Here is a 16258-nt window from a genome sequence, read left to right on the forward strand (position 1 = left end):
TTTTAAAAAGTATTTATTTAGTTCACTGCCCTGAAGGAAGTTTCGGTGCTATGCTAGCAGTCTTTTCCTCTGTCTCTCTATCTCTGTCTCTCTCCATCTCTCTGAAAAAGTTTGCCTGGAGTAGTGACAACCAAAAACAAAAAGAAAGCAAAAACATAAATATATTGGACTGTGGGAAAAGTCATGATGTCTTTTTTCTTTTTACAAAATTTATCTTTATTTATTTATTGGGTAGAGACAACCAGAAATCAAGAGGGAAGGGAGTGATAGAGAGACAGAGAGACAGAGAGATACCTGCAGCACTGCTTCACCACTTGCAAAGCTTTCCCTTTAAGGGTGGGGAGCGGGGGCTTGAACCTGGGTTCTTGTGCATGGCATCATGTATGCTCAACCAGGTGTGCTACCCCCGACCCCTCATGATATATTTTTGTGATGCAAGAATGCATAGTGACTTTTCCAACAACAGTAATATATATTTGCTTACTTTTATAAACTTAGAACGAGAGGTGAGAGCACTGCTCAGCTCTGGCATGTGGATGGCAGTGCTAGGAACTGAAACTTCCTTCAATGTGGTGGGAGCTGGGCTTGAATTTGGGTTGCACATGTGGCAGAACAGTGCACCCTCCAGGAGTGCTATCCCTGTGCCCACATAGTGCTCCTGATGCCTAGTCTGGGCAGGCTTCTCATGGAAGAATGCCTGGGTGGGTGAGGTGGATGGAGGAATAATAGGTTTTTAAAAAAATATGTATTTATTCATTTTCCCTTTTGTTGCCCTTGTTGTTTTTATTGTTGTAGTTATTATTGTTCATATCTATGTCGTCGTTGTTGGATAGGATAGAGAGAAATGTAGAAAGGAGGGGAAGACAGAGAGGGGGAGAGAAAGACACCTGCAGATCTGCTTCACCGCCTGTGAAGCGACTCCCCTGCAGGTGGGGAGCCAGGGGCTTGAACCAGGATCCTTATGCCAGTTCCTGTGCTTCACATCATGTGTGCTTAACCCACTGTGCTACCGCCTGACCCCCGGAATTCCAGTTTTAAGGCCTGCTGAAAGGTTCCAGGTTCCCTTCCCAGAGCCATTTCCCTTCTGTCTGCCCTGCTGTGTGCGGGCCTGTCCTGCAGCCTGGCCAGTCTGGTCCCGCTGCCTCCCCTGGGCCTGGGTTGCATTGCTGAGCATGAGTCAGCATCCTGGTGCAGGAAGTCTGTGGAGCTACCCCCAGTGCTCCCAGTATTAGCAGGCGGCATCTTGTAGGAATGCAGGTCCAGCTGCTCCCTGGAGGTGGTGTGGACGTGCTGGGGCGCATGGCAGGCCAGGGCATTGTCCTCCTGATGTGGAGGTTAAAGCTTGCTACAGATCCAGCAAACAGATTGGGGGGATGAGCTCAAGTGTTCTCTAGTGTTTCAGAAGAAAAGCCCTAGCTAAACCCAGTGGTTCTTTTTCTCAAAAGTATTTTCCCAGGGGTTGGGCGGTAGCGAAGCAGGTTAGGCGCATATGGTGCAAAGCGCAAGGACCAGCGTAAGGATCCCAGTTCGAGCCCCTGGCTCCCCACCTGCAGGGGGGTCACTTCACAAGTCGTGAAGCAGGTCTGCAGGTGTCTATCTTTCTCTTCCCCTCTCTGTCTTCTTCTCTCTCCATTTCTCTCTGTCCTATCCAACAACAATGACATAAATAACAATAATAACAACCGGAAGAGCAACAAGGGCAACAAAAATGGGGGAAAAAACAGCCTCCAGGACCAGTGGATTCGCAGTGCCGGCACCGAGCCCCAGCAATAACCCTGTAGGCAAAATAAATAAATAAGTATTTCCTTCCTTCCTTCCTTCCTTCCTTCCTTCCTTCCTTCCTTCCTTCCTTCTATCCGTCCTTTATTTTTTTTCTTTTTGGCAGAGACAGAGAGAAGTGGAAAGGGTCAGAGGTTGAGAGACAGAGAGATACCTTAAGCACTGCTCCACCATTCATGGAACTTTACTCCTGCATGTGGGGACCACAGGCTTGAACCTGTATCCTTGACTTTGGTAATATTTGTGCTCAATCAGGTTTGCCACCGCCCAGCTTCATGTCTAGTGGTTCCTAACTTAGATTTCAGAGCCTATAGATATACTCTCTTCTGAGCCAGTTGCAAGAACCAAGGGCTTGGCTCTTTCTAATGGAGAGAGAGAGGGAGAGGGAGAGGGACGGAGGGAGGGAGGGAGATAGCGTGCAAATTGGGGCCAGTGGTGATGCACCCAGTGGAGTGCACATACCACCAAGGACCCAGGTTCAAGTCCTAGGTCCCTACCTGCAGTGGGGAAGCATCATGAACGGTGGAACAGTGCTGCAGGTGTAGCTCTTGCTCTCCCCCCTCTCTCTCATCCTCTTAAAAATAAAAACCCCACTAGGAGTGGTGGAGTTGTGCAGGCACAGAGCCATAGTGATAACACTGGTGTCAAGAAAAAGAGCATCTGGCTGCCTCACTTGATCCTGGAATGATTTCTCCCCAGCGACTATGGCTGTTCTTGCCCCAAGGGGAGTCCTGGGGGGGGTCCCTCCTGTGGAGCTTCTGCCTGAGGCTCTGGGAAGGCAGTCCTCCTTCCTCACCTGATACCCACTAATGTGCCTCCATGGCTGGGAACTGAGACGGTGTGAGGTGACAGCCTGGTGACTTGCTGTTGGGGGCTCTGTTCCCAGGGCTGAGGCTGAAGGCAGTTTAGAAGCAGCCTCCCGCAGGAGAAAAAAGTGCCAAGTCAATATGGGAGGTGGGGTGTGGAGGACAAGTGAACCAGAACGGAAGCAGGTGGGCAGCTGGGAAGCAGTGAGCAGGAGCCATGCTGGAAAAGGCTTGGTGGGCAGAGCACAGGATCTGTGTGGCTGAGGCACTGGCTGCCATCTCAGCCACTGAAAATGCTGGGGTGGGACTCAGGTTCTCTCTCTCTCTCTGAATAAATAAGCAAATAAATCTGAAGCAAAAATTCAAAAAGAGCCAGAGCCATCATAGTAGCTCACCTGGACAGCTCAGCCAAGTGCAACCCAGATTCCAGTCCAGCCACTAGCATATTCTTGCTCTGGTTTAAAAATAGGGAGGGAGGGTAAAAGGAAGGGAGGGAGGGAAGGAGGAAGGGAGGGAGGGAGGGAGAGAGAGAGAGAGAGAGAGAGAGAAAGAGAAAGAGACCATGAAACCCTCACCCCCCATCCCTATGCTCCCAGGAACCTGGTGAGGAGAGTGGGGAGGGCCAGCTGCCCTGGGCTTCCAAGCTCTGGTTTCTAGAAGGTTCTGGGCACTTTCAGCCCAAATCTGCCCATCCCCCCTTTGTTGTCAGAGGTAAAAGGAAGGAGCTGAGGGCAGCACTGAGGGCAGGGCCATGCTCATCCCTCCTCACTGTGTCCCTATGACCTTGAGGTAGCATTAGGATGGTGCCAGGGGGTCAGGGCAGTACCCTTCTGTTACAGGATGCACACCCCAAAGAATGGGCTCCTTTTCCAGGAGGGCCAAGGAAAGGCAGAGGCCAGCTCTGTGCACACAGCGTCAACACAGGTGGACAGGTGGCAAATCCTCAGAGTAAAGAAAGGGTTGTACTCCTGGGGAGGGGGGGAGGAGCAGGGAATAAAGTGGGGGGGAGAAAGGCGGAAGGGGGGGGAGGAGAATAGGAAGATCGACCAGTGGGAGGGGTGTGTGTGTGTCCCTGTCTCACACAGGCCCAAACTAGATGCAAAGTGCTTCTTTTTTTGGGGGGTGGGAGTGGGAGGAAGGGGCTTCCTAGCAGTACTTCAGTGAGCCCAGTGACCTTGAGGGGGACTGTGTGCTGGTTCCTGACTCCTTCCCACCCCCAGCCTCCCACACCCCAACCCCCCACCACTGGGAGTGACTACCCCCCACCCTTGCTTCAGGTGACATGGGGGTAAGGACCCCATTCATTCTTTCTCTTGGGTTCTGCGAGGAGTGGGAGTACCAGCAGGGGGAGCTGTAGCCTCTGCTTCTGAACAGGAGACCTCAGGGCCCAGGGCAGCCCTGTGGCCCCAGGGGTGAGGTCGGGGGCAGGGCTGTGACTCCAGGAACCTGGGCTGCTTAGGCCACCTAGACAACGAGGCTCCCTGTTGAGCCCTCCTGTCCTCCCAGATGCTCTGTGTGTGAGACACCCCCTGGGGATGGTGCCCTCAGAGGGAAGCCCTCACTCATATGTGAGGGGCTGACATCCTAGTACTGCTGACCAGGGCACCTTGAAACCAAATGCTGGGCGACTGCCCTCTGGCTCTGCAGTTTCCAGAAGCTTCTTAGGCCCTACCTTTGCAAACAGGTGCCCGCCCAGCTTTGAGCTGTGTCAGCCAGGAATAGCAGGTTCCACAGAGTCATTAACCACTGGGCAAGGCTAGGCTTTCAGGAGGGGGGCCCTGACTGCTCCCAGGCCAGAACAAGGATATGCAGAGGCCCTTGGCTCCCCAAGCTCCACAGCCGCATCACAGGCAGGTCCACAGCTGGTCCCTGGGGGTGGTAGAAGGGAGCTGGCTTCCAGCTTGGGGCAGGGGGTGGGGGATGTCACTTCACAGAACCTTCTCCTGGGAATTCCTTATCATATGTTATTTCTGCTTGCCAGAGCCCTGTAAGTCCTATTACTTTAGAGAGAATTTGAGGATCCCAATCTCAAGGAATTAGGGGCCAGGTGGTGGTGTACCTAGTTGAGCACATATGTTACAATGCACAAGGATCCAAGTTTGAGCTCCTGATCCCCACTTGTAGGGGGAAAGCTTTGCAAGTGGTGAAGCAGGTGTCTTTCTATTTCTTTTCCTTTCTATCACCCCCTTGCCTCTCAATTTCTGGCTTTCTCTATATAATAAATATCTTAAAAAATAAAGAAATGAATGCCTCAATCTCTATTTTGAAAAGTTGATTACTATTTTAAAAAGAGAAGAAGACATTAGGTTATGGTGATAGCCATGGAAAGTTCTTTCTTTTAAAATTTTTATTTATAAAGTAGAAAGATTGACAAAACCATAGGATAAAGGGGGTACAGCTCCAGATAATTCCTACCACCAGAACTCTGAATCCCATCTCCTTCCCTGATAGCTTTCTTATTCTTTAACCCTTTGGGAGTATGGAGCCAGTGGGACGCAGAAGGTGGCAGGTCTGGTTTCTGTAATTGCTCCCTGCTGAACATGGGCATTGGCAGGTCGATCCATACTCCCAGCCTGTCTCTCTCTTTCCCTAGTCAGGCAGGGCTCTGGGGAGGCAGGGCTCCAGGACACATTGGTGGGGTTGTCTGTCCAGGTAGCATCTGGTACCTGGTGGCTGAAAAAGAGTTAAGATATAAAACAGAACAAATTGTTGACTAATCATGAACCTAAAGGTGAGAATATTGCAGATGAAGATTGGTGGTCTCCACTTTGGAAAAAGCTAGTAGGTCTATTTTACGTATATTCCAAGGGGCTAGTAGGTCTATTTTACGTATATTCCAAGTAGGGCCTATGAGTTTACTAGTTCTTCACAGGGCTATTTGCTCTCCCAGTGACTTTACTATTTTTTGCTTGAGCCTGACGGCTAACATGCAGATGGACCCAAGGTGTTGTCTGGGAGGATGGTCATAACTGGAAAAAGGACTAGAAAGCTGGATCAGGGAAGAGAGTAGCTCCCAAATATGGGGAAAGTATATAAATATTCTTAACTGTAAACCCCAATGGATTTAATCTAGGCCCTTATTCAGCACAGGAGCTTATGTAACCTCTGCATCCCTGTAGGTTTGAGCTCTTATTCTGTGGTCATGGCTAGGAACATTTCAGACTGCACTATTTCAGGACCCATTTTCCTCGAGTGGTAGAGTATGTTGCCCAACTTCCCTTTGGAAAATGGAACATTTCCTACCATTGTTGATCAACATTGAGGGCAAGGTCCTATAGGGGCCCACAAAGGGGTCCACTATGTTTTTGCTGATGAAGATGACCAATGACAGTGGGGACAGGGATCTGTTAGAGGTCTAGGTCCATCATGTCTTTGTGGAAATCCCAGGACTCCCTGACTGGGGCCCCGGGTGATGGGGTGGCCTGGTAGTAAGCAAAAGCCATCATTAAAGTATGCCAGTCTCTTGCCCATATCTGGCTTTTGTAGTCCTTACTTTGTCTGACAAGGTTAGCTTTGGAGTGATTGAGGGATGTGTAATAGTTAGGTGACAGTATCTAGGTCTAAGTAGAAACTATTTAATTAGGTACTTTAAGGTGTCTTTTTTAGGTCTTTCTACTTGCTTGTTTCACTTATTGAATCACTGCTAACTATTGTACACTTTTTGTTTTAAGATATATATTTTCCCCTAACTTATGGATACATGTGTACATATGACCTATCTCATGGGTCCTGGTCTATATCTAGGTTCTGAGGCTTTGTTAGGAAGTGCACCAGCTGAAATGGAATTAAGGAGTCTGATGAGCTAGGAAAGGTCTCACCAGAGTAATAAAGATGGAGGGTTAACATCCTGTTGCTTTATGTCTCTGGGCACAGTCCAAAGTAAAGTTACTGAGGTGGTACTGGTAGCATTGCTTAGGCTGGCATCAGCAGATGCAGTATCAGTTGGTATGAACTGAGAGAAGCACGCAGGAAAGTGAGCCCCACTTGAGAGGTTCTAGGACTGGGAGAAATATGAGTTTTATAGAGAATGGAGTAGGCTGCTGCTGTCTTAGGGTTTAAGAAGGCAAAAAAAAATAGATAGTTATTGCTATAACCAAATTAATTGGAAATTGGGTTAACTTTGAAAATCCCATTGTTAGGATTTGCTGTATCATACAAGGCCTAACTATTATTTATGTGCTTTAATGCTATTTACATATAGTTCTATCTTATAAAGTAACACCACCCATTGCTTCTGGTCTCCCTGGTATAAGATTTTAGGTGATTTACTATTTCAAAGAATAGTCATTATTAGAAATGTATTAAAAATTGGAGGCCACTGTTAAAATTCAATCTGATTACCAATTTGAAGTCTTAAGTGCTTAGATTGAAGGAACATATATTCAGAACTTTAAATCACTTTTCACAAATGATTTAACAATGTCTTACAACATTATAAGACTTCAGAGGTATAATGCTACACTCGTAGATCCCCAGTGTGAGTCACCACACCCTCCACCATAGTTCTCCAACCTCCTGTCCCAACCCATTCCCTTAACCATCATAGTTCTCATAATATCCAAGAGACAGTTTGGTCAGTGTTGTTTTTACATCTTCATGGGTTTCAGTTCTCTCAATTCCATATGGTCAAAACCATCTGGTAGTTGTCTTCACAAACTCTTATTTCATTTATCACAGTCGCCTCCAGTTCTACCCATTTGCTTTCAGCTTATCTTTCGGATTGCAGAGTAGTGTTCCATTGAGTATATAGGCCATGACTTCTTTATCCAGTCATCTGTCAAGAGTGCTCAATGCCTCCCCCTTTGCTTCATTAAGGAAGGTGTTGTATCTCCAGAGGACCTTGACCTTGTTATGTCAGATGGCTTGGGCATGCGCTATGCTTTCATTGGACCCTTGGAAACCATGCACCTCAATGCAGAAGGTAAGAGCCACTACCCCAGCCCTGGTGCCCTGTACTGGGTGCTGTTTTCCTTGGTTTGGTGGATAGCAAGAGTAGTCCTCCTAAATATTGTATCAGAGGAGTTTTTCTGTCCTGGGGACAGTGGAGGCCAGTGAAATAGCTCACCCAGATAGTGTGTTGCATTACCCAGCACATGACCTGGGTTCACATCAGGCCCCCACCATATTGAAGGGAGCTTTGATGTCACTCAGAAGCCAGGGCTGGTCATCTCATCACTCGAGAAGTGGACCCACATGGGACTCACCAGCAGGGCTCATGCAGTGAGGGGTATTGCACTGGGAGATAGTGGGGGAGGTGCAGTGAGGGGTGAATAGTTAGCTGATTGTCATATGGCGTGAGAGAAGATCAAGCTGGTGGCTCTGGAGGTGGTGCAGTGACAACACTCAGGACTTGCAGACATGAGGTGCCAAATTGATTTCCAGCACCTCAAATACCCAGAGTGATGCTCTTGTCTCCCTCATTAACAAATATATATATTTCCAAGAAAAGAAGAAGAAGAAGAAGGAAGAAGGTAAGGCTGGATTTTCTTAAGAAGATGATAGAAATATTTACAGAGTCCAGAGAAGAAAAATAGGACTAGGGAGACCAGATGATGGTGCACATGTTACCATTTGCAAGGACCTAGGCTTAAGCCCCCATCTCCTATCTGCAGGAGAGATGCTTCGTGAATGATGGAACAGTGCTGCAGGTGTTCGTTCCTCTGTCTTTTTCCCTATCCCCTCTGTCCCTCTCAATCTCTCTGTCCTATTAAATGATTAAAAAAGAAAGAGAGAGAGAAAGAAAGAAAGAAAGATATTGCTGAGATGGGGGTGGGGGCAGGCAGTGGTGCATCTGGTTAAGTGCACATAGTACAAAACCCAAGGGCCTGTGCAAGGACCCAGGTTCGAGTCCCCAGCTCCCCACCTGCAGGGAGGAAGCTTTGCAAGTGGCGAAGCAGGTCTGCAGGTGTCCCTGTTTCTCTCTCCTTCTCTATCTCTCCCTCCTCTTTCAATTTCTCTCTGTCCTATTGAGTAAGATGAAAGAAAAATGGCTGCCAGGAACAGTGGATTCATAGTGCTGACACTGACTCCCAGCGGTAACCCTGGAGGCAAAAATAAAAGGGCTGGAGGCATAACTGTTTGAACCTTTGCTGAGGTAACACCTACCTATGTGGGAACAACTTCTGCTGTGGTTTCCTGTGGGAAGGGGAGGCAGGAAAGGAGCCAAGGTGTGATTTCAGCCTGGCCATACCCGGGAAACAACTGACTTATACCCGGGAAACAACTGACTTATACCCGGGAAACAACTCCAGAGGATTTGGGGGGGAATAAGGTATGAGCTGGGGGCTGATGATGGGAGCAGGGGAGAGGGGGACGCACGCACACACACACACACACACACACACACACACACACACACACACACACACACACACACCTCTGAAGCTTCCTGCAAAGCACTGTGGGCCAGGCTCAAACCTGGGTCATAACTCCTGGCAAAGCAGTGCACTGTCCAGGTGAACTATTTTGCCAACCTTCTATGTTGTTTGAACAATTACGTTATAATCTTGTCATATGTGGGAAGTAAAAAAGGAACATTGTATTCAGCTTCCTGGTCTGCCTCCAACAGAACCATTGAGAAATGGGAGCCTCCCTAGGACAAGGGGAGCAGAGTAGTGTCTGTTAGTCTGTGTCTTTGTGACAGTGGATCCAAGGTGAAAGATTTGGAAATGGCAGGTAGAGGAGACTGGGTTCAGAGTGAGGCCGGAGGAACATTCTGGAAACTGGAGCTGGTGCCAGGGAAAGGGGGACACAGGACACTCAGTGGTGTGGGCAGAGGTGAAACTAGCTGACTTCTAGGAGTCTGTGTGACCTGGATGTTATAATCCCGTGATGTTTGAATCATAAGACAGTCAGTCAGTTTGCACCACAGTAATTAATGGTCAATCATTTCTTTGAATAACCCAGAACAAGAGTATTTTACAATTATTCTTATGCACCTTGGGGCCCGGTGAGTGGGGCATTTGAGGTGCAAATACAGCTCAACCATTGATGGAATCTTGCTTCAAACTCAACTTTTGGGGTCTGACAGGTTGTTCACTCTATAGAGTGCTAACCCTGGTGGCAAGAACAAACAAATAAGCAGACAAATACCTGGACTTTTCCTGAGAGGGCTGAAAGAAGTGGCAAATTCTTCTATCAATATAGTTTGTTTCTACAGCAAATGTAAAGAAAGAGACCTTTGTGTAAAGTTGAACCTAAGATTGAACCAGAAACCCTGGAGCCTCAGGCATGAAAGTCTTTTGCATACCAATTGTGTGACTTCCCCCCCCCCACTCCCAAATGTGAGCAAGGGGGTAAGAGGTAAAGTCAGAGTTTTATCCTTCAGTTCTTTGTGTTCAAGAACTCTTATTGCTACAGTTTATATCTGTTACCAAATGACCTGCATTATCTACTGGATGGTTCCACTCACATATACAGTATAAAGAATTAGAACACATGTGTAAACTTGTAAAAGAAAATAAAATAAAGAGGGGGGTCAGGTGATGGCACACTGGGTTAAGACGACATAGTATGAAGCTCAAGTATACTGGTTTAAGCCCCTGGCTTCCCACCTGTAGAGGGCTAGCTTCACAAGCAATAAAACATGTCTGCAGGTGTCTATCTTTCTCTCTCCCTCCCCATTCCCTCTCAGATTCTCTCTGTTCTATCCAATAAAAAGTAAATAAATTTTAAAAAAGAAAAAATGGACTCCCAGAGCAATGGATTCCTAGTGTAGGCTCAAAACCCCAGCAATAATCCTGGAGGCAAAGAAAGAAAAAGGAAAGGAAAAAAAGAAAGAAAGAAATAAAAAAGAAAGTAGATGAACTATCTCTAAGACTTTGTGAGAATTATGGTGGTTATCCTTGGGGGAGAGGGGTATGGAACCAAGCTGGAAGGTACTGTGTGGAACCATACCAAAAAAAGTGAAATCAGAGTCTTTAAGCATCATAGAAGAAAGTCTCAGATTAACTTCAAATATCTTTCAACTAGATCCTTCAGAAAAAGGAGCACATGAGAGCATTTAACTATGCAGAGAACCTGCTTGGGATGCCCTTCCCTCCCTCCCTCCCTCCTTCCCTTCCTTCTTTCTTTCCTTTCTTTTTTCCTTGAGAAAATGATTTAGGTATCATGAGGAGTTGATAGGGAGAGAAATGAAGACAGCTATGACTCTGCAGAGGCCAATGAAACTGGACCTGGAGAATCCAGCATGGGGCAGACAGGAAGGAGACCCCTAGCAATTTCTCTAACAAAGCAAGTATGATAAGAAGTTCTAATTGACAGGCTGTGATAAGGGCCCGTGGACTGTGCTTTCAACATCAGAGCATTCCAGAGAATCAATCAAGACGGGAGCTAGGAGAATTCCTGTGTACTGAGGTGCTTTACAGAAAGCCTTCTTCTCAGGTTCAGACTGGCTGTTAGTCTTCAAAGGTAGTTTATCTAGAGTGGTAGAAAATATTTTAGGATTTTTTTTCCCCACCAGGGTTGTTGCTGGGGTTAATTGTCTGCATGGCTCCACCACTCCCAGTGGCTTTATTATTTTTTTAAAAGTTATTTGACAAGGAGGGAGAGAGGTAGAGAGAAGAGACACCTGCAGTTCTGCTCTACCATTGTGAAATTGTTCCTCTGCAGGTGGGGACTGGGGGCTTGAATCTGAGTTCTTGTAGATGGCCATGTGTGCACTATAAACAAGATGAGCCACTATTGGGCTTCTAGGATCAGTGTTTTAATACAATAAAATAATAGAAAGAAAATAACCTAAAATGCAGGACATCAACATGTTTCCTGCACCTTTAGGCTACTGTAAAAAAAAGAACTGGTACCCAGAAGTAGCTTGTGCTACTGTGTCCCTCCCTGTGAGGCTCTGAGTTCCAGGCCCAGTTCAGCATGACGACACTATGGACAGCACCCAGGGAGCTTCATAGATGGTGGAGCAGTGCTGGGGTAATCTCTCTTCTCTCAGCACCACTTGGCCCCTTAAATGTCCTGTTTTAAAGTGATGAATTTTGACAAAGTGTGTCAGAAGGAAAGAGCACCAGAGAGTCCCCAGGAGGCTCAGGTGACTCCACAGGGATAGTGAGATGTGGCTGCTTTCTCAGGACAGGTGACAAGTGACGTAATGTGAGGGTGACAAATGACGTCTTATCCCTGTGGGCAGGAGCTGGGGTTTCCTGTTTCTGTGGGGTGGGTGTACTTGCAGGCTCTTTGCCCTCCCATCTCCTTAGCTCATGCATTCTCAGTTTATTTGACTTAGTTCCCTACGAAGGAATAAAAGAGATTCATTATGCGGCCAGGCCAGGTGGTGGTATACCCAGGAGAACACACATATTACCATGTGTGAGGGACCTGGATTCAGTTCCCTGGTCCCCACCTGAAGGTATCTCTCCATCACCCCATTTCTTTCTCTCTCCCTGTCTCTCACGATCAAAAGGAAAGAAAAAGAATTAGAGAGAGAGAGAAGAAAAAGAGAGAGAGAAAGAAATACAGAAAAGAAAAGAGAAAAGGTGGTCTGGGAGGTGGCACAGCACTGGACTCTCAAGCTGGTCCTGAGTTCAATCCCCGACAGTACATGTACCAGAGTAATGTCTGGTTGTCTCTCTCTCCTCCTCTCTTTCTCATTAATAAATAAATAGAATCTTTTTTAGAAAAAAGAAGAGAAAAGAAAAGGAAGACCACCACTGGGAGCAATGAAGTTGTATAGGCACCAAGCTCCACTGGTCACCTTGGTGGCAAATAAAAAGATATTTGTGTCTAGCTTTTATCATCTCCAGTTTTGAGTAAACAGGTAAAATGACGCAAAGCTTCAAGTTCTAAAAGGAAATCAGTGCCGAGGTGGTTTTCTCTACAGAGTCAGTCATCTGAGATAACTGACGGGTGTTGGTGTCCCTAGGAACCTTCCAGAATCGAGTATTAAGTCACCTTTTGGGTAAAGGAACTTGTTCACTGAAAGCAGAGACTATCCACCCCTTAGTCGCAGGTTTTAAATATTAGAAAAGCTGGTGTAACTGATTTTTCTCCATCCTTCTAAAGGATTTGCCTTTCAAGAGCAAATGATATCTAGTCTGAACACCACCAAAAGATGAAAAGTATTTGAGGCAAATGGCACTGGAATAAGCAATCTAGTGGACTGAGGCTAAAACTCAAAGAAGCTTTTTTTTTTTGACATATCTGTTAGTGATCATTTGATTTATTTCATTTTATTTTATTGCCACCAGTTACCACTGGACACCACTCCCTACAGCCATTTATTTCCCTCCTTTAGACAGAGAATGAGAGACAGAAGGGTAGGAAGAGAGAGAGAGAGAGAGAGAGAGAGGAGAGACTCCACAGCACCACTCTCCTGCTCATGAAGCTTCCCTCTACAGGTGTTCCCATATGGTGGCTCAGAGCTCAAACTCCAGTTTTGGCACTTGGTCATGTGTTCACTCTACCAGGTGGACTGTGGACCCCCCAGGTGGCCACAGGCCTCGCCATGTGACAGGAACTGAGGGTCAAGTGTCGTGGACTTGGGGCCAGGGTCATAGCCAGGCTGTCCTCTGTGCATTCTTGGTAGCTGATGACGGTCCTGTCTCAGGTTCCTGTGCTTCTGCTCCTCACAGAGTCCCCTCACAGAGATTGGGACGCAGCCTTTCCCAGCACCAGATCCCTGAGCTGGCTCTTTGCTGACCACAGGCCCACAGGGGATGGCAGGTGCAGACTGAGTTCAGCTTGGTTCAAAGGCCTTTGCATAGTTGTCGGAGGTACTGGGGGCTGAGTCCACAGACTCAGGCGGAAGTGAGTGGCCACTCTCAGATGAGAGGGTTGAGGGCTGGCACCTGAGCTCCTAGAAGTTTCCCTCGCAGAGAATCACATCTTCTGTTCCAGAACCTGCTGTTTCTAGACCCCCTCCCCCAGTCCAGTGGAGCAAGAGTGCATAGATTCAAGGGGCACAGGGCAGTGCTTTGATGGAACTATGATGTCTTTGCTTTTTGTTCCTCTTCCTCTTCTTCCCTCCACTTTCTCTATCCTCCTCCCTCCTGCTCTTTCATTCTCCCCCTCTTTTTCCTCTTCATCCACCCTCCTCCTCCTCCTTCTGCCTCCTCTTCTCCTCCTTATTTTTCTTCTCTTCTGCCTGTTCTTCCTCCTCCTCTTGCTCTTCCTTTTTTTTCTTTTCTTCCTCCTCTTCATAGTCTGCCTCTTACTCTTCTTCTCTGCCTTCTTCCTCTCCCTTTTCTTTTTCTTCTGCATATTTCTATATTTATTGGTTAGGGAGAGAACCAGAGCCTCATTCTGGCACATATCGTGCTGGGTATTGAACTCAGGACCTCATGCTTGAGAGTCCAACACTTCAGCCACTGCACCTCTTCTCAGGCCACTACACCTCTGATTGGAAGAATGCATTCAAGCCATTCACACAAGAACCCTTTAGGTACATAGTTGAAGGAGGCATTTATTGTGACAGTAGGCCTCACTATGATACTACCCAAGCAATGCAGAGTCGGGGTGGGATCTCCTGAGGAGACAGAGGAAGCCTGCAGACCTGGAGTGTACCTCCCCCCTTGGAGCTCTGTTCTCTGGGCGGAAGCTTGAACAGTGTCCCTGGGTATAGGCCTGTTGACCTGTGCCCACTGTCCTGAAGTCCTCAGTCTCCACCATCCTTCACTCCTGTGGTGGGGGTGAGGGGACCTGATATTTCTTAGTCTGAATGTTTCCACATTCCTGCTGCCACTGTGTCATGTCTATGTGTTTCCAGGTATGCTCAGTTACTGCGACAGATATGGTGAAGGCATGAAACGAGTCCTGGGGACCTTTGGGTCCATTCCAGAATTTTCTGGGGTCACCGTGGAGAAAGTCCACCAGGTAGGTTGCCTTGTCTAGTGGTGCCTGTGCTGGCCCCTCAGAGAGTAGCCCCATCCCACCCCGAACCTGCAGTAGAGCCTATGACTTCCACTGGCTTCTCAGCCCTGCTTTTGCTCATGCCCACCCCCTACTCCCTTTCTCCCACTCATCACCAGTGCTGTCACTGTCCCCAGACTGGAAACTGGGTCTCTGTGGAGACACTGATCACTCTGCTGATGTGGGATTACTGAGCTCCTACAGATAGAGTGAAAGAGGCCATAGCACTGAAGCTTCCTTAGGTGTGGTGGGGGCCAGTAACATGGCAAAGCAGCAAACTGTCCTAGTGAGCTGTATCCTGTGGCCTCTGAAAGCCAGTGCCGGGCCTGACATTGTGAAGCTCCTAGTGAAACATTTCTTCCTGTCTCCCCCGCCACCACCCCACCTCAGGCCATGTGTGCCAAGGTCCCCGCCGACCCCCAGCACTTAGCTGCCCGCAGGAAGTGGCGGGACCAGTGTCTCATGCAACTCTCCAAGCTGAAGGGCCAGATGCCACCTCAGTAGAGCTTGGACACAACACCGTCTGGTGATCCTGCTGGAAGCAACAAATTGAATCAAGCAACAAATTGTAGCCTTCTGTCATGTAGGGCAGGCAGCCTGGGGGTTACAGGTGGGGGTCATGGACCCCCTCTGAGCATGTTCCCCTCAGTCAGGCAGGGGAAGAGGCCCCTCAGACCTGGTTTCAAGGGTGTGGATTTCCTGCCCCAAGTGAGAGAGAGAGCAGACATCAGTGGGGTGTCCCCTTTCTTTTCCCTTTTCTTGTCCTCTGATTCTCTCTGCTGACGGGGATCCACCAGTGATTGTGGTGTCAAGTGCCTTTGCTTTAATCGGTAGCTGAGTCCTCTTGCTATGGTCCCTGTTCCCTTTGGAAGACTCTCACCCTGCAGCTCTGAGGGTGTGGCCTCCACCCAGTTCCTGCTGATTCAGAATAAAAACACTTGTGATTGCATCAAAAGTGTCCTTGTGTCTTCTCTCTCAGCCAGCGTTTGTTTCTCAGGGTGAGAAGGCTTAGGATGCTTATGTTGACTGCGTCGTGAGCAAATGCTTTGACCATAAAAGTCGACCAATTTGGGCTGGGGAGATAGTACAACTGTTCTGCCAAACTCTTCCATGTCTGAGGCTCTGAGGTCCCAGGTTGAATCCTCTATATTACCATAAGCCAGAACCGAGCAGTGGTCTGGTCTCTCTTTCTATCTTGCTCTCTGTATGTCTCCCCCATAAAAAATTAAACATTAAGAAATATATAATTGACCAGTTTGGGCCAGGGAGAAAGTAATGGTTCTGCAAAAGGCTGTCGTCATACCTAAGGCTCCAAGTCCTTAGATTTAATCCCCAGCACCACCATAAGCTAGAGCTGAGCTCTAGTTTCTCTCTTTATAGTTTTCATGTTCTGGTCTCTCTCTCTCTGTATCTCTCTCATAAAAATTAAATATTTTTTAAAAAGTCAACCAGCTTTTGGAGGCATTTCACTTTTTCTTCTTCTAGCGTTTGCCCTTCTTCCGTAGCCAGTCAATAGCATCAGGTTGAGCCTGATGTAAAGTTTCGAGACCTCCTTTGAATCTGGAGAGGTGGCAGTCATTGACTATGTGGGTCATAGACTGTCTGTAGCCGCAGGGGCAGTTCACTTATCAAAGCAAATGTCCTCAAAGAAAGACAACTACTGGAAGGCTTCACTTATGTGTGGAATCTAGAGAACTGAAACACATGAACTTGCACAAGAAAGAAAGAAATGGAGAGAGAAAGGGAGAGAAGAAGAAAAGAAAGAGAGAGAGAAGGAATGAAGAAAGAAGATAAAAAGAAGCCTACCTGTCTTTAAGACA

General features: G+C 47.5%; 1 protein-coding gene across 3 annotated transcripts in view; it reads left to right on the forward strand.

Moving 5' to 3' along the window:
* Positions 1-15393, forward strand: part of CRYL1 (crystallin lambda 1) — a 107932-nt gene extending 92539 nt beyond the window's left edge. For 2 of the 3 annotated variants that reach the window (XM_016191000.2, XM_016190998.2), the window contains exons 6-8: positions 7401-7506; positions 14296-14402; positions 14829-15393. In XM_016191000.2, the coding sequence (XP_016046486.1) occupies positions 7401-7506; positions 14296-14402; positions 14829-14942 (327 nt within the window). In that variant the 3' untranslated portion in view covers positions 14943-15393. Of the gene's footprint in view, positions 1-7400; positions 7507-13162; positions 13333-14295; positions 14403-14828 lie in introns of those variants that run through there. The other variant, XM_060194750.1, reaches the window with a different exon arrangement.
* Positions 15394-16258: the final 865 nt, after the last annotated feature.

Source organism: Erinaceus europaeus, chromosome 7 (assembly GCF_950295315.1).
Source record: "Erinaceus europaeus chromosome 7, mEriEur2.1, whole genome shotgun sequence".
Lineage (NCBI taxonomy): Eukaryota > Metazoa > Chordata > Mammalia > Eulipotyphla > Erinaceidae > Erinaceus > Erinaceus europaeus.